Source organism: Petromyzon marinus, chromosome 54 (genome assembly GCF_048934315.1).
Source record: "Petromyzon marinus isolate PM22_M1 ecotype Great Lakes invasive population chromosome 54, UKy_Petmar_22M1.pri1.0, whole genome shotgun sequence".
NCBI classification, from domain to species: domain Eukaryota; kingdom Metazoa; phylum Chordata; class Hyperoartia; order Petromyzontiformes; family Petromyzontidae; genus Petromyzon; species Petromyzon marinus.
The window spans coordinates 7,062,475-7,080,664 of NC_133720.1; the positions used below are offsets into that span (position 1 = coordinate 7,062,475).

Sequence of the window (18,190 nt, forward strand, 5' to 3'; positions counted from 1 at the left end):
CGAGACAATCGGGGAGAAAAAGCACGCACACGCATTCTGCAATGCTTCCCCGACACGCGCAGGTGATTTTATTTGCGATGGTTACGTCACGCCGTCACGCCGCCCGATGCGATGACGTCGCGCGTAGCGGCCTCATCGGGACAGGAAGTGCGCGTTACCCTTTTGGCCCCTGGGTTTTTTTTTCTTGGGAATCCTTTAATCGCTGGGTCTCGCCCTTTAAATCAATCGTGCAGCGGATGCAGGAGGTTATGGGTTCGATTCCCACACTGACGACTGCTGCTGTATATTTGGAGTTTGCGTGTTCTCTCTCTCTCCCCAAGGTCGCGTGATTTTCCCTCCACGTTTAGAAAGAACATCACCCGTTCAGAGTATTTGGCTGCCATAAATTTCCAGGTGATGATGTGCCACTTCGTTGAGCTATCCTTTGTGGCCAGGTCGCTTATGAAAAGAGAGCCATATTCTCAGTGGGCTTTACCTGGTGACATAAAAAAAATAGTAGCGGTAATATTGGATGATCATTATTAGAGCTGTCATTGACCCCGCCACCCCCCCCCAATTAACAACACTTATGATTATTTTATATTTACTTGCATCGTTCATGCAAATTGCATCTCTCACAGTCGCAGAGGAGGAACCACATACCAAGCCGGAAGGCTGCCGGGCGGTGAGCCGGCTGCCGTTTGGCTACGTGCGGTGCGAAAGAAGTTCATCGTGCATACGATTGCTCTGCAATTCTCTCTATATTAAGATGTTTTCAGCTACCTATTGAGTGTTTCTACACGTAGGAGGAAACCGCAGCACCCGGAGAAACCCCACGTTCCGATTTAAAGCTTTCGTGACTGCAATGATTCATCTTCTTTGGTTCTTTCGGTAAAGTCACGTAGAATGAGAATAAAATAATAAATTGATAAAATAAAATAACACAATAATATTCTCACGACGTTTCGACCACAACACAAGCGGCCTTCATCAGGTGAAGGGACGAGACTGTCTGGTAGGACAGCGCGGCCACCACCGCGGCCCGGCTACACACAGACAGATGGTGGGCAGAGCTGACTCGTGACGCCCGGAAAGCATTTAAAATGCGTGCGTTCAGTCAGTCGCCTGACCTTTATCGTGATTGGCTGGCTACGGAGCATGAACCATCATCACGCAAACTCCGGTCATCCTCGCAGCAGTAGCTTTTTGCCTAACCGTCGCGTTCAGATGCCCTTCTGCGGCCGTCTGGAACGCACTTCCTTCCGATATTAAGAAGCCACCGGGAGCTATGTACTTTTGAATCTAAATTTAAACGACTCATTTCTTTAGAACTGCCTTTTTTGTGCTCAGTTTGTCGTTCTTCCCCCACACCTCCGATCAGCACGGCTGACCACGTACGTTGCTTAAGAAGTTCAACGTACGCGAAGCTGAACGGGGAGGGAGGGGACGGGGAGGGGGGGCGGAAGTGATTTGGCGCATCGCATCCCGGATAAACATTCTAGCGCCGAGTTTCGCACGAGGAAAAGTAGCAGTGTGCGAGGCCGGTGCAGGGAAGAGCGTTGCGCCAGATATATTTAGGAACCTCTGCACCCCCCCCCCCCACCTCTCCTGGGGCTACGCCTGAAGTATTGCGGCGGGAAATGGCAAGCCAAGCGGCGATGCCCCTTCATTGAAAGAAGGGCGGAAAACGTAACGCCCGGAACCAGAAAGCCTACGCGTTAAAACCTGGAACTTTCGGGTCGTTTTGTCTCCGCGCGAGCAGCGGGGGAAGAAAAAAATAAATACTATAAAAAAAGCCCACACCACCCCCCCCCCCCCCCCCCCCCCCCCCCACGGGTAAGAGCCATGCGGGGATAACTCCCGATTAGTGGGAATTGATTCGCGGGTAATTGTTACTGCGGTGAGAATGGCGGTTCCGCTGTTGACCTTGTCAAGCGCGTCCTGCGGCAGGAAAGACTTGGGTGGTCGGGTGACAAGAGGCGTTACGTTGCGTTTATCGGAGTCGTCATCATCGTTGTCCGCCACGGTCAAGCCACTGCGGGATCAAGGCCTCCTCAGCAGGCTACTGCCGTCACGCTCCCGTGACGTAACAATTCCGCCCGGCGCCTGCACACGATCCGATCGCGCCGCTCCATCTCCTCCTCGGTGGTCACCCTCTCGAACGCGCTCCCTCCTTTTTGGCTGCCACCGCGTCGTTAGTCTCGGGCATGGGGAGGCCTTGGTCCTGCAGCGGATAGATCATGCGTGATGATTGTGATTGGACCAGAAAGGTCTGAACCGGGTGCAGCCTTGCCATGGCGGCGAGATGTTAACTACCTCGCCTGGTATGCAGGAGGTCGTGGGTTCGATCCCGACCCTGACGATGCCTTCTGTATATTTGGAGTTTGCATGTTCTCCCCGTGGTCACGTGGATTTTTCTCCAGGTCCTCCGGTTTTTACCTCCACATTTAGAAACGTGCGTTTAGAGTATTTGGTTGCTATACATTTCCACGTGATAATCCACTTCGGTGGGCTATCCTTTGTGGGCAGGTCGCTTCTGAAAAAAAAGCTAAATAGCTCAGTGGGCCTTACCTGGTCAAATAAAAATAGTTAAGTTAGTTGACCTGGGTGTCAGCTCTGTCACCAATAGCTGCACAAACAACCCACCGTGTAAAATTTCGTTCTGCACTTAGTTTGGATAAAATACAGCTGCAAGAAAGATGAATATATATTGTTTTTTACTGGTAGGAACCTCTAGTTACACCAGCCCACAGGGGATTATTTTGTCCGTCCGTCGTGCATCCAAAAATGGGAGGGGTGGGGCTGGGTGGAGAGGGGAGGGGCTGGGTGGGGAGGGGAGGGTGGGGAGGGGAGGGTGGGGAGGGAGGGGCTGGGTGGGGAGGGGAGGGTGGGGAGGGGCTGGGTGGGGAGGGTGGGGACGGGCTGGGTGGGAAGGGACTGGGTGGGGAGGGTGGGGCTGGGTGGGGGATGGGAGGGGTGGGGCTGGGTGGGGAGGGGCTGGACACCCCGTGGTGCCCTTATAAAACTCAACGTTTAACCTACTCACGCCGGCTTGTGCCCACCCTCACAGTCGGGCATATTTGCGGAATACACCACGTGGTGCCGCCGTTGACCCTGGCCATTGACCGAGCAACCCAACGTTCCTACCAGCTCCCTCCGCAGGAATGTGTTTTTACTTTTATTTTACCAGGTAAGGCCCACTGAGCTATACAGCTCTTTTTCCAAAACAACCTGGCCACAAATGATAGCTCAATGAAGTGGCTTATCACGTGAAAATGTATATCCACAAAACACTCTGAACGCATGTTGATTCTTAATGTGGAGGAACTGGAGAAAAATCCACGCGACCATGGGGAGAACATGCAAACAGGCATTGTCAGGGTTGGGATCAAACCCACGACCTCCTGCATACCTGGCGAGGTAGTTAACACCGCCTAGCTACCGTGGTGCCCACGTATTTACAGTTGGTACCCACCGCAGTATTTACCAGGGCGGCCACCGGACCCGACCCACAGACCTCTTCAAAGAGCGGCAATAACTGAGAGAAAACGAGATGGACGCTGAAAATGTCGTCATCGTCATCGACATCATCGTCGTTGTTGTTGACTCTTGCAGTGGTGAGCGCCCGGCTGCGGGAGGTCAAGAAGTCGCTGCTGGGGTCCCGTCCGTACGTCGAGCTGGTGGTCGATGGTCAGCCGGAGTCGTCCAAGAAGACGGACAAAGTGAACAGCGTCACCCACCCACGCTGGGATGAGCACTTCACCGTGTACGCAGACCCCTCCTCCCCCCAACCTCCGCCCCCCCCCCGTCTTGCTCGCCCATTGTGTGATCTTCTTCGCTGTATTTTTGAAATACAATTAAAAAAAATAATTGTGAAAAGAATAACATTTCAGTAGGATGCCCCCGGTGCAGAGCGCAAGCCGCGACGTAGCGTTTCTCCGATGGCGTTGACGTTGTCGGCATCGTCATCACAGCCGCGATCGTAGTCGTCATCGTAACCGTCATCCGCCATTCGTTACCGCCGTCTGACATGTGGCCCGCGTGGACGAGCGGCCCAAAGTACCCTCTAGAATTGGAGGCCCTCCCGCAAGCAGTAGCATGAGCAACGATCAATTGCGGGGGCTGCAACATTTATTATTTAGTCTCTTCGTCATCGGCCGCGATCTTACCCACCGTTGTCGCCCCCGGTCGCTGCCCGTGCGATTTCACCGTTCCGACCGCCGGCGTGCGTCCCCCAGGCTCGTGACGCCGCACAGCAAAGTGGAGCTCAGGGTGTGGAACCACCACGCGCTGCGATCGGACACGCTCGTCGGCAAGACCATCGTGGAAATCTACGAGGCGCTCAAGAGCAACGAGGGGAAACGTGCGTTCCACCCCCCTCCCCCACCTTCCCACCCCCGCTTACCGCCGAGTCTCCGCTCGTCAGGCGTCGCGTGTTTTTGTGATACATTTATTCGACGAGGCTGCTGCTGCGTTGGCGGGGGCGCACTTGGTGTAAATAACGGGCTCGCCCGTGCCCGTGCGCGTGCACGTGCACGTGCCCGCAGCTGCAGCAGTAGCAGCAGTAGCAGCAGTAGCAGCAGTGGCTTTTGGCTCTGCCATCGAACAAAGACAGTGGTCAACGCCTCCCGCGTCTGGAACGCTGTCTCTTCCGATATTAGTAAGCCTCCGGAGCTATGCACTTTTAAATAATCTAGTTTGAAAACTAATTTCTTTAGATCTGCTTTTTTTGGTTGAGTTAGTTGTCCTTCCCCCTCGCCCGCACCCCCGGTTAGCACGGTTGGCTACGTCCGGTGCAAGAGAAGTTCTACGTACATATACCCATCTGCCCAATCAGGCGCAATGTTCAGGTTTGTTTAGTTGAGCATGGTTAGGACTTGACGTACAAATTCTTAGTAGGGGATTGTCACTTTGCCATCAGACCTTACGTAAATTGTTGGCGTTTGACTTGACTTATCCTGAGATCCATAAAAACGCGTCGCGATCCGCCCGCGTATTATGATACACCCCCGTATTGCGAACCGCCCGCGCAACGCGATCCGCCCGCATATTACGAACTGCCCTCGCATCAGCGTAACGGAACGGCCGGTGGCGACGAGCGATGGAGCGAGAGCTGATTGTGCCGTGCGCGCGCCTGGGCGCAGTGGAGAACGTGACCTTGAAGCAGACGCTGCGCGGAGACGTCAAGGGTCGCGTGGGCGGCGAGTGCGGCGACCTGGAGATCTGCCTCGACGGGATGATCGTCAGCCTCGACGCGCTGCCCAACGGACGCCTCGTGCCCAACAGTGAGCCACCGCCAGCCACCGCCAACGCCGCTGTCGTCGCCGCCACCCACAGGCGATGCCGTCGCTACCAGCAAAAAGAACAAAGATCCCCCGTATAGCTTGAGCAGACTTTTGGGGCACGGTGCCGTTAGCGAACACCTATGAAAGCCAGCACGGCACGCGAGGGGGTGGGCGGCCCTTGTCTCGCCGTGTAAATCGTTCTGATGCCGAGTCGACCTAGCGGAGGCCCAGGAACGGTTTGAATATTCGGCACTGTCATGGTGGTGCCGCGTGGGGTCGTCACGCTCGGTGTGTGTGTGTGTGTGGTGGTGGCGGCGCGTAGAGCCGATGCAGAATGGGGAGCTTGCGAGAGCGGACATCGGCGCCGGCGGTGGCGGTACGTCAGCGTCTTCCGAAACGCCGGGCGACTCCACCGTGCCGGCCACCTCCCCGCCGTCGCCGCCAACCTCGTCCAGCGCTGCCAGGACCAGGCCGTGGTGAGTGCCGATCACCACATGGGGGGGGTGGGGGAGAGTGGGGGTCCTTCCGTCAAGAGAGTTCGGAGGAAATACCGGCTTCACCATCCGGAGACGGTGTTTCTATTTGGAGCTCTTGCAGAGCAGCGTGTGGGCCCTTCGTGTTGCAGGACAGCCCGCAGAATGTATACCATGGCACTACTTCTGACCTCTGGTCCGCACAGTCAGGGGGGCAGCACGTTTCCCACCGCGCCCTGCCGCCGAGAATAATGTCCGTCACTTGACGGTCAAACCGATGTATTTTTAATTTTCAGCGCTGAAATATCGGTCAATCTGAAGCGTTAAACCAAATCTTAAGTAGTGTTTTTTTTTGCGTCGTTATTGGTGACCGGGTCGAAACCATGGACTCTTGATGAGCCGGCGTAATCAGCAAACGGCCCCTAAAACACGGATCTCAGCGACGCCGACTCCAGCGATCTCACCTCTTTGAGCCACCCGGGGGGGGGGGGTCACCCTTCACCCTTCACCTGCCATCTTTTACTCCGCCACTTCTACAGCCCCGTTGTTGCCACTCGGTGGCACACGATCGGTTCGGTGGGGTTGGCCACTCGCATCCCAATAGCGCGGTCGCAGAACTTGGGCAAATTGTTGCGGTTGGCGCGCCGGTCCTGGCCGCCCTCCTTCCCGCTTGCCTTTGATTTTCCCGCACCTCTGAACCGCTCTCTCCCTTTCAGAAACGGAATCATAATATTTATTTGTACTCTCTCTCTCGGTGGAGCGAACGATAGCTGGCGCACGTTACAAATCCACGCTTGATTATTATCAACGGCAGGAGAAGGAGTCGTCGTAGTGAATCGCCCGTTTCTGTTTTTGTCGATTTGTGCGCCGCTCGGCTTGGGGGGGGGGGGGGGGGGGGGTTGGTGGGGTGGTCTTTTGACCGCCGCCGCGGCGCGTCTCGACCTTCTCCGTGGCGGGCGTAGGTCGCAGCTGGACGCTTCGGCCACGAGTGGCGGCGGAGGAGCAGCGGACGAAACGGTCGCGCCGTCGACACCCGGTGCCACGGGCCTGGCCACAACCTCCACCGCCGCGGCCTCCCCCTCCACGCTCGCAAACAAACTCAGGAAGCCTCCTCCTCCTCGGCCGACGAGCATCCCGTGCAATGGTGAGCCGCCGCTAACACCCCCCCCCCCCCCCTCTTTTTTTTCCCCACTGGCACTAACCAAGACGCGCCGAGCAGTTGGCTCGGCGCGTCGCCGGGTCGTTTTTCCACCGCGGAAGCCGAGCCGTGCCGTGCCGCCGATGTCGCATGTGCATCGGTGAACGAGTCGAGAAAGTCGTGAGGATTTTCCTCCGGGTCCTTCAGGATTTTTCCCTCCGCATTTATAATCAACGTCACGCGTATTTGCCCATTGTACATTTCCACCTGATGATGACAAGCCGCTTCGTTGAGCTATCATTTCTGGCCAGGTCACTTCTGCATTACCGCTATATGGCTCAAACATCAAATAAAATAGTTTAGTTTTCTTCGTGTTAGGGACCACCCACAGAAGCGGATATCAGAGTTGCCTCTGAGCGAGATCACGATATGTATATCTCTATCCCGGCACTGTGGAGAGGGGCAGCACTTTTCCCACTTGCTCTGCATTTTGAGAGTGAGATTCGTTGCGTGTGACGGTCAACCTGACGTTTATTTTATGTTTCTCAGAGCTGGAATTGAGGAAATTTAAGAACTAATTTTAATGCTTCTCCGCTTGGTCATTGGTGAGCAGGCTGGGAAGCAGATTAAATCGCAGTTCGGTCCGTGGGTCTCCGTGTCGGTCATTCATGACCGTGCTGAGACCATCCACTCGCCACGCTTGAAAACTCGGTTTAACCTCAGGCAGTGGCTGAAACCCGGATTCAGACCCAGAGCTCTGAGGCCACCTCTCTCAAGCTTTTACTGTTTGTGCCCCTTGCCCTCCGCGCCGGCTTCCAGTTAACGGCGACGCCGCGTCTCCGCCGTCTTCGTCGTCCACCTCCTCCGCGCAAGCCGCAGCTTCGTCGGCGACGGATGCGCAGCAAGCGGGAACGCCCCCCGGCGCGCCGGTGGCGTCTGCGGCATCGGTGGCGGCTGCTGTCTCGGCGGGCGCCGTCTCGGGGCCGCCGGCCTCTCCCCCGACGCTCGCCGCCGACCAGCAGGGGCCGGCGCCGGCGCCGGCGCCTTCGCCGGCGCTGCCGCTTCAGCCGCCACCGCACACCGCCGGCTCCTCGTCGGATGCAGACGGCGCCCCGAACTCGGAGGCCGGGCCGCCACCGCCGCCGCCGCCAATTCAGGCCGACGGCTGCCCCGTGGGAGAGATGCAGAGTCCCGAAGTTTGCCAAGGCCCTCTGCCGGCCAAGTGCGTTGAATCAGAATCTTCATTTATCCCGGAGGAATCCGATGAGCTATGAAGCTCGATTTCATAATAGCGTTTTTTTGGGTTGGATCGCGTAAATAATTTTTTTGTATTAAATTATGGATGATATTGGTCGCGAAAGGCTACGTGCTAAGCTCGATTTCGCGGATGTCCAGCAGTTGAGATCGTTGCGCGTGGTGCCTCCGGCACAGGAGGGGGTGGGGGGTTGTGAGGTTAGCAGCAAAGGTTTGCGCGATGTGGCGATGCTGCGACATGGCTTGCGCTGCGAGGTTAGCGGCACACCGGACTTGCAATACAGAAACAACGGCGCAAGTTGTTTCTTAAATACCCCCGCAGCTCCCCCCCCCCCCTCCCCCAACTGTCCCTGTGTCCACCCAGCGGTATACATGGATACAACCGCAGTTCGGTAGATTGGCAGGTCGCGTGCGAGTTGAGTAAAGTGTGGTTAATCTGACCTCTTCCGAGACGTCAGGCCAGCGTGGAAGAGTAGGCCAAAACAGCCTCGGGAGGCTCTACTCTTGTGGGGATGCTCTTCTTCCGCGAGCAGTGGCCTCTATGTATGGACATTTGTTGAACTTCTTTCACGCCGTACGTAGCCAACCGTGCTAATCGGCGGTGCGGAGTGCTAATCGGCCTGCGTGAAATGCAAGTCCGGAACCGATGCAACCGGGCCCTTCTAACGCTTATCGACGTGGTGGCTAACGCGTGTGTGTGGCAGCTGGGAGCAGAGGACAGACCCTCACGGGAGGACGTATTACGTGGACCACAACACCCGCACCACCACGTGGGAGAGGCCGCAACCACTGCCGCTCGGGTCAGTGACAGCGATTTGTGAGGTTTTTCTCTACAGAGACCCCCGCCACCGCCGCCGCCGCCGCCGCCGCCCTCCACTCACTCCAACATTGCACCACCCCCGCCCCCAGCGGCAGCTGTCCCTGTATGGCACACGGTGGACTCTGGCACCTGGCCCTGCGAAACGAGCAGTATCCTGCCAGAGCAGGGGGCGGTGATTGCTGTTCATTTGCTGGCTACGTTGCAATCCCGACGAAATAATCCCTAAAAAATTCAATCGTTCGTTCACACAGTCAAGTGAGTCAGAGCAGCCCACGATGCCACGGCTGCGTGCATCATATCAGAAATACAAAAATACATAGGGGAAAGGTGGCAAGGGCTACAATACAATGCCAGAGGGTGGGAAAGGGAAGGGGGTGGGGGGGGGTCAGATACCGCCGCTATAAACGACGAAATGCAAACCCGTGCACGTCGCAAGAATCAACGTCGCGTGTATTTGCCTATTGTACATTTCCACCTGATGATGATGATGATGAGCCGCTTCGTTGAGCCACCATTTCTGGCCACTCCGCCAAACTGTCGCCGCCGATCCCCGCAGGTGGGAGCGGCGCGTGGACCCGCGGGGGCGCGTGTACTACGTGGACCACAACACGCGCACCACCACGTGGCAGCGTCCCACCATGGAGTCGGTGCGCAACTTCGAGCAGTGGCAGATCCAGCGCAACCAGCTGCAGGGAGCCATGCAGCAGTTCAACCAGCGCTACCTCTACCAGGTGGGGCTTCGGGGGAGGGGGGGGGAGGGAGGGTCCTGCCTCTGCCGCTCCCGGTCATCGTTTGGAATTTTTGTTGTCTTGTTTTAATTGCCTTCTCTGAGATTGACGGTGTCGCTGTGTTGTTTTTAGCGCTGTCGGGCCCCGTCTGTGTGTCTGTCCGTCCGTCTCTCTTGTCCGTGACTTGGGCTCACGACAACGGTCGTGCAGACGATGCGATACGAGTGAAACGTAGGGATCAGCCCCGGCCCGCTGTCCTGTAACGCGACAGTTGCGTTCCTGAAGAGCACCTCGTTACGGGCTGAATCGCGTTATCACGAATAACATATAATGTAGGGTAAAACACAGTCCGCGGTAACACGTGAGATGCGTACGCAGGCTGAACAAAGACCGAGGCACGTGGGTAGCATCTAGAAGCATCGATCGCGTTGTATCCAATCCGAATCCGCGTTGTAAACAAACGCGTTCCGTGATATCGACATCGCCTTTTGAAAACAACGAGCGTTGCAGGAGAACAAGGCGGCCGCAAGTCAAAAAGAAATAAAAATACACACGAAAAAAAAAATTGTGAAAATAAACGGTCATAGGTTTTCCCCAAAGCCTGGCGACCTGAAAAGAGACCGGCATGAAACGGGTGAGGCTTTATCGGCCAAGGCGATGACATCGCACGCCCCCCTGTGCGTGCCCTCGAGTGCGCCACCGCCAATCGCCCTGCCGCTCGTGAAGCTGACGTCGTTCGCCGCCGATGAAAACGCTTCACCGCGGACGAACTCTCGGCGTCGCGCGAGCGCTTGGGGTGTCCGTCCGCGCGTGCGTGCGGGATCCCCCCCCCCTCACCCACCCCTCCCCCCGCTGTATTGCTGAGCGTGCGCTCCGTTGTTGTTGTTGTTGTTGTGTGTGCAGACCGCCACTGCTGCGGCTGAGAATGACCCCCTGGGTGCCCTGCCTGGAGGCTGGGGTAAGTTGAACCCCGATTTCTCAAACAAACAAAAACGTATTCAATAAATAACTATAGGTCTCACCACGTTCAGAATTTTACAACAAAGTGGCAAAAGCGATTTCCCGCTCAAATGAGCATCGCGGCGGTGCCCGCCCCCTGTTTTTACAGCCCCTTGTTCGATTGGGGGAAATTCCACATTACTATGGCGGGGGGGGTGGGGCGAGTCATTATGTAGGACGGACCACCTTGGGCTTTTCCACAAGAGGGGTAACTTTTATTTGCCGTGCAGAGTGGAACTTTTATTCGTTATTTTATCGACCCCACACGGATGATGGGGCCGGGTCAACCCCACCGACCAGGGATTAGACTCTCGCAACCTTTCGATCGCAAGCCGCTTGCACCACCTCTTGGCCACCCGGCAGGATCTTAATTTTAAGGCTGCCTCTTAACGGGAAACGAACTAACGCACGCACGCACGCAAGATCATGGCGTGCGAGGTCATCGCGTGCGGTCATCGAGACGGAACGTGGCACCCACGGGTCCCCGCGAGGTGGCAGGGAGCGTGGGGGCGAGGCTCTCGTTCAGCAGCGGGATCGAGCATCGTTGACCATGATGGAATATTTCAGGAATTCGCCATCTTCACAGCACAAGGCCCCCTTGGTTGAACTTCGGCCTGGCACCTTGTGGCTGCAACGGCCCGAATTCACATTTAATAATAATGTAGTGGAGCAGCGGACGCAGTGGTTAACGCACCGCGCTACGACCCCGGCGGCCTGAGTTAGATTCCCGGCTACGGCTAACGTCAACGAGTGATATCTGAAGAGCATTGGTCATGGGGTGACGTGTCTTTTTTACAATAACCGACGGCCCACCACGATGGCCAGTGTGGGTTTGCGAAAGCAACGGCTTGCGTGCCCAGGAGAACCCGTTCGGATATCACACTCCGCTTAAGTCAAGCTGTGGCCCGGAATCAAACTCTGCCCTCCCCCCCGGGGGGTTCGCAGCGCTGTAGCACTAACCGACTAGCGTTCACCGACGTACATGCACGTAACCGGCGCGCCCCCGCTTCACGGCGGCCTCGCACCGTCAAAAATGTGGAAATTTCCGACCACGCCGACGGCTGGACAAGTGACCGCCGATCGCTGGTTTTGGGCGTCGTAAGTCGTCGCGCCCGCATCTCTTTAACGACGATGATGACGTCGCCGTTTATCGACTGTCCCCTGCCTCCTGTGCCGTTGCCGCCCGCAGAGAAGAGGGTGGAGCAGAACGGCAGAGTCTACTTCGTCAACCACAACACGCGCACCACGCAGTGGGAGGACCCTCGGACACAGGGGTAAGCTGACGCCCCCCCCCACCACCCCTCCCCACGATCCCCCTCGTCATTAGGGGGGGGTCCCCTAGGCTAGAAAACCGTCCTCTCAGACGTTGCGTTAGGTCATGGGTCCAATATAAATTCCAGCGTTGTTAAGATGATTATTTTCCGATATTAGGTAGCCACTGGAACTTAATTTCTTTAGAACTGCTTTTTATCTTTAGTTGTCCTTCCCCCGCACCTCCGATTAGCACAGTTGTCTACGTACAGGATGAAAGAAGTTCAACATGCATACGTACAGCGTCCTTGTGTTTAGGACGTTATTTTGGGGGGTTTTTTTTCCCCCCACAAATGTAATCCCCGTCGTGCACTGTCGGCATCGCGTCTGGCCCGCGGATCTCTCGCAGCAGAGCGATGCCGACGTCAGACCCGAGTCCTCGACTTCGGCCACGGCAGTGGCAGTAGTGGCAGCGATGGAAGAGCAAAGCTCAGACCACTGACCGCCGGTGGGCGAGTGGCCGGAGTGAATCGGTGGATTCGTCGGTCAACCTGGGCCGCTTTTACGTTCCTGGGTAGGGGCGGCAATTCGATACGGCGTGGATATTTATAAAAGTCTAAATGTGACCGGAAACTCAAGACGCGCCGCCGCGTAGGATGCTGCGAACCGCAAGGTCGTTGTTGGAAGTGACGGCACGTTGAAGTCCGTTTGTGCGTTTTAATTTTAGGCCGTGGTTTAGTGTTGGAAGACGGTGGGGCACAATGAAACGCCCGTTGGGTTTGCAACAACAAGGTCTTAGGAATAGAGTTTGTATGCAGTATTGTCAAGCGACTTGCGCTACAGCAGAATATTTGGCAGACGAGCAGTGTCCGCCGCGGGCAGTGGTCCACCAATATGTTTATTCTCACATTGCCTAGATGTTTCACATCACACTCGTTTTCTCTCTATCTAAGCGCATTATCAGACACACTTGGGTGCCCTTCTTCAACTGCAGCTACCATCGGGACCTTGCTATCGTACCCATTTGTGATCCCGAGATGACCTGTTTCAAGAAAATAATTGTTAGCAAACATCACCCTGAGAGGTACCACGCAGCCGTTCCTGGGCCCCAATGGCTCAAGGCTTTGAAAGACAGCCCTGTCCCCTGCCCTGCAGGATCGTGAACGAGGAGCCGCTGCCCGAGGGTTGGGAGATGCGCTACACAAATGAGGGCGTCCGCTACTTTGTGGACCACAACACGCGCACCACCACCTTCCAGGACCCCCGGCCTGGCGCCAAGGCTTCCGGGTGAGCTGCCTTGCGCTGCTGTTGCCACCACAACCACCACCACCACCACAAATCAACCACCATCATTCTCATAATCATCACCACCACCTTATAGGCACCAAAGGCTTCTGAGTAAGCTTCCTGCGCTGCTCCTGCTGCTGCGACCACCATATAACCACCATCACAATCATCATCATTCTCATCATCACTACCACCACCACCTTCTAGGACCGCGGCCTGGTGCGTAGGCTTCTCGGTGAGCTGCCTGCGCTGCTGCTGCTGCTTTCACCACTGCCAGCATAAAAGCCACTACTATTTGTACCAATGTCACCACCACCACCACCACCACTATCATCATCATCACTACCGCTGCCACCACCACCACCGCCATCATCCTCGTCAACACCACCGTCATCATTGTACGAGCCGCGGGCAATAGAGTAGTGGATAAGAGGAGCTCTCCTCTGCTGTGTATACGCCGTAGAACGTATAGAATGCTGTGTATGCGCCGTAGAACGTATAGAATGCATATAACGGGATCTGCCGTCGGTTAACAGGACCAAGGGCGCCTATGGGGTGCCCATCGCTTACGAGCGCAGCTTCCGGTGGAAGTTGGGCCAGTTTCGCTACCTGTGCCAGGTGAGAGCGTGCAGCGTGACGACCGTGCGTGTTTGCTTGCTCTGTCGTTTCAAAACTCTTATGTCTTTGCGAGCCGGGACCTGCCCACCCCCCCCCCCCCCCCCGTTGTCTCACTTTGTTCGGCGGTACCACACGAAGTGACGTCACTTTTAGCGGTTCCAATTTCTCTACGTTGGCCAACGGCGGTGAATTGTGTCACCCTAAGCGTTTGAAATGAGTGGGATAAAAATACCGCTCAACCCGACCCGATAATGCTTCGATACTTGCACTTCCATTGTGCTGTTCGCCTTTTCTTCGCCCAAGTCCAACATGCGTACTTAAACTCATTTCTTAAAAACTGCTTTCGTTATGTGTTTAGTTTGTTTGTCCTTCCCCCGCACCCTCTGATTATTAGCATGTTGGGCTACGTACGGTGCGAAAGGACTTCAACAAACGTACATTCTGAGTGCAAAGACAATGCGTTGTTTAATTATCGGAGCACGTTTGTTTGCATGTGTTTGCTACAAGAGTGATGTGTGGTTCATGCAGACTTTTGATGCCTTGCAAATAGGTGCGTCTATTTGGTGTTATTTCCGTAAAAGGGTAAAACGCCTATTTAGTCTGCTTATGTCATCCGTGAAATAATCCACCCGTATTGGCCGTGCTCATGAATCGGCGTGACTAAAGCGTCGCTACCGAGCGTGGTACCAACTTTAGCTCTGGGCCCACGGACTTATTTATGCTGTAAAGTCAGAGACTGATTGCCTGCCTCGCATGAGACACTGAGGCAGCGGTGTGCGCGGTGCCGGATTATCCTAGTAGCACAGGTAACTTTTTGCAGCTTTATTTTGGTCTGGTTGTGGTGTAATAGTTTTCTGCAATGTTGATTAATATTTTGTTTGTTGCGGTTGTACCCGACTTAAGAGCCGCATGGCTCACAGGGCTATACCTAATCAATGAAACTTGAAACTTGAAGCTACATATGCTTACGGGCCCCGCACTTTCAAGGGCCCCGCGCTAAATGCTTTAAAGCTATCAATTCTGGTTCAGTGATTCTTCCATGCTGGCTCTTAGCATAGTACTATACCGCTTTCAAATTTTTCGAACGACTGGGTGTTTAAGGTTAGCGATTTGTCGTATTATCTGGCTGTATAGCAAATAAAAAAAAATACAATTACTTTACTATGCAAGTAAAAAAATTGTGTTTTAATATTTGTGTTTTTTTATGGTCCCTTTATAACATTTGCTACAGACCCCACAACTAGCTTAATCCGGCACTGGGTGCTCATCTCCTAATTACGGCCATGAGTCGGTGGTGGAAATTCCACATTCCTGTGCTGGGGGTGGGGGTCAGGGGGCGAGTCTATCCATAGGACAACCACTGTTGTTGGCTTCCCTACAAATCGATACAGGGGCTTCTCTACTTACGAACATTCGACTTAGGAACTTTCAGAGATACCAACAAACCTGGTCCATATGTCCAGTTGCCTGTTCGGACCGAGGGTCGTAAGTTCAACCGCCGTGCAATAGACGGCGGTGGTTGTTCGCTGTCATTACCCAGCATTCCCAGCACTTCTGCCTGGGCCGCCGCCATTGTCTGTTGTTGTCTCTGTGCGGTTTACTACGACGTCCTCTGTGCTTTTCAAGAACATCAACCCCCATCATGTCTCGGAAGTGTGAGAGTGGCGAAAGTGTTGAGGGTGGTAGTAAGAAGAGGCGCACTATTACGTGGACTCTAAGGCATCTACAGGAGATTATGCAACCTTTAAAGATCAACACGTACGCTTTTGCGACCAATATTATTCATGATAAAAACAACTAATTGGCGCGTTGTTTACGTGACAAACCTTACTGGCTGTGACGGGGTGGTGGAGGGTTACGACACATTTTATACTTAAGCGATCTAACCCAAAAAACTTTATTGTGAACTTTTAAAGCCATTCCCTCGTGTTTAGTGTACATGCCGTACAACACGTTTGTTATCGACAGGAGTAAGATCGACTTGCCAACAGTCCTCTAGAACCTAACTCGTTCGTAAGTAGAGGAGTCCCTGCACCTATTTTATCGACCCCGGAGGGATGATGGACTGGGTCGGCCCCCAACCAGGAATTGAACTTGCAACGTTGCGATTGCGAGCGCGATCGCTGAGACGCCCGCCCGGTTGTGTACGCTCCACCACGACCGATGCACGCCGTCCGAAGCTAAGCAGGCTCGAGTCTGGGGTGTTGGTCTTGCGTGGATGATCAACTAAGCACCAACAGGTTCCTTTCTCATTACATGTCCCAAGAAGTCTAACTTGCCTTTAACTTGTTGTTTGTAATCATTGTATTGTTGTGTATTTCATGCATGTACGTTGAACCTCTTTCGCACCGTACGTAGCCAACCGTGCTAATCGGAGGTGCGGGGGAAGGACAGCAACCCCAGCAAAAAAAGCAGTTCTAAACAAATGGGTTTCCGATTTAATTTTAAAAGCGCTTACGCTCCAATGGCTTCCTGACATTGGAAGGAAGAGCATTCCAGGAGGCCGCAAAAACGCAACTGAAAGCACCACCACGCGACGCTGACCAGCTGGTGGGGAAGGACAACAACAATGTGTTATTCATAGTGTTGTTCTTGTTGTGTACACTGCTGTCCGTACGTAATGCGTTATTCGTAAGAGTGTTATTATCGTGTACCCTGCTTTCATAATACATTATTCATAAGGATGCCTATTGTTGTGTACTCTCCTGTCCATAATACATCCTGTCTGTGAAACATTAACAATGTTCTTGGGTACCCTGCTGTTGTAAAATAGTTAAACCCTCTCTCAACGCGCGACTTATGGATTTAGCGCATTTTAGCTCGTCACTAAGTGCATCCTAGTTCCCTATTCGCGACCCCGCCCCCCCCCCCCCACTGTACTCCGGGATTCGCGAGTGTGCGGAGTGGCCAGACCACAGACACCGGGCAGGCGCGCGGAGAATGTTGCGTGCGAAGATTCGGCGCACGCTCGCCATCGGCTGCCCGCTTCGTCCACGGTCTCTCGCAGGAATCCCCGCTCTCAACTCGCCGTTTTTTTTTTATACGTCCAGTACTTACGCGGGCGGTCGCCTCGTTTATACACTTTGGGAGGTGCAGCGCTGAATGGTCGTGCGGAGGGGGGGGGGGGAGAGGTATGCCCCTGTGGCCCTGAGATGAGATGCATGCTGCTTGCGATGTTTCTGAGACGTATGAGCAAGCGCACATGTAAATGCATGAGTGGAAAGATGATTCTTTTCCGATGTTAGGAAGCCACTGGAACTATGCACTTTTAAATCATCTCGGTTGACAAACCCATTTCTTTAGAACTGCTTTTTGTGTTTAGTTTGTTGTCCTTCCCCCGCACCTCCGATGAGCACGGTTGGCTACATACGGTGCGAAAGAAGTTCAACGTACATGCAAAGTTGTTATTATCTACATTTGAAGTGTTCTTAGTCTTTTTCCAATAGATTTTGTCTGCGTTTAAGTTGTGAGACTGTGGCCGCTTCTCCCCTATGGTTTTAGAGCAACGCTTTACCCGGGCACGTGAAGATCAGCGTGACGAGACAGACGCTCTTCGAAGACTCCTTCCAGCAGGTGCGGTATGAGAATAGTCATCGTTGATTGGTGGCGCGGTAGGTGAGATGTTAACTCCCTCACCTATTATGCAGGAGGTCGTGCGTTGCGTTCAATCCCGACCATGATGCCTGCAGTATATTTGGAGTTTGCATGTGTCTCTCCCTCGTGATTGCGTAGATTTTTCACCCAGTCCTCTAGTTTATCCCTCCACACTTAGATTCGACGTGCGTTTCGCGTATTTGGCTGCTATAACTTATCACACGATGAGAAGCCGCTTCGTCGCGCTATCATTTGTGACCAAGGTTGCTTCTGAAAAAGAGCTGTATAGCTGTCAGTGGCCCTTACCTGCTAAAATAAAAACGAATTTAGTTGAGTTTCAGATCTCGACAAACTCCATTCCTGTGGGTGTCGAGGTGCCGTAGTACCCCGTGCTCGCCAGGAGATGGCAGCACAGTTAAAAAATGTAGACTTGTCGATGGGAAAAGAGTCCATCGTCAAGGGGTTTTTGTTGGGTTACGTCGTCGCGTCAATATAAATGCGTCGCCACCCGGCACAGCCAATGAGGGTGAGGCTTGTCACGCGAACGCGACGTCGGTTACTCCTTCGGCGCTAACCGGTGGTGTGTTGGCGAGAAAAATAAATCCAACCTCGTGAGAACTTTACGTGGATCGCTTTTGCAGCGTTTTCCCAGAATGAAGCCTCTCGACTTTCATCTTCTTCGAACGCCATTCGGCGGTCGCCGCAGCACCCGGCGTTTCGAATCCGGAGGGGGGGGGGGGGGGGCGGCCCAGCGGTTAATAACC

At 54.4% G+C, this 18,190-nt stretch overlaps 1 protein-coding gene across 3 annotated transcripts in view; it reads left to right on the forward strand.

The window, feature by feature from the left end:
- LOC116954195 (NEDD4-like E3 ubiquitin-protein ligase WWP1) overlaps positions 1–18,190 on the forward strand; it is a 75,232-nt gene that overhangs the window by 41,399 nt on the left and 15,643 nt on the right. For all 3 annotated transcript variants that reach the window (XM_076052145.1, XM_032974707.2, XM_032974708.2), the window contains 13 exons: positions 3,595–3,745; positions 4,218–4,342; positions 5,124–5,264; positions 5,587–5,740; positions 6,700–6,881; positions 7,695–8,097; positions 8,834–8,929; positions 9,506–9,680; positions 10,581–10,635; positions 11,866–11,950; positions 13,083–13,214; positions 13,751–13,832; positions 17,334–17,405. In XM_076052145.1, coding sequence (XP_075908260.1) covers positions 3,595–3,745; positions 4,218–4,342; positions 5,124–5,264; positions 5,587–5,740; positions 6,700–6,881; positions 7,695–8,097; positions 8,834–8,929; positions 9,506–9,680; positions 10,581–10,635; positions 11,866–11,950; positions 13,083–13,214; positions 13,751–13,832; positions 17,334–17,405 — 1,853 coding nt within the window. The remainder of the gene's footprint in view (positions 1–3,594; positions 3,746–4,217; positions 4,343–5,123; positions 5,265–5,586; positions 5,741–6,699; positions 6,882–7,694; positions 8,098–8,833; positions 8,930–9,505; positions 9,681–10,580; positions 10,636–11,865; positions 11,951–13,082; positions 13,215–13,750; positions 13,833–17,333; positions 17,406–18,190) is intronic.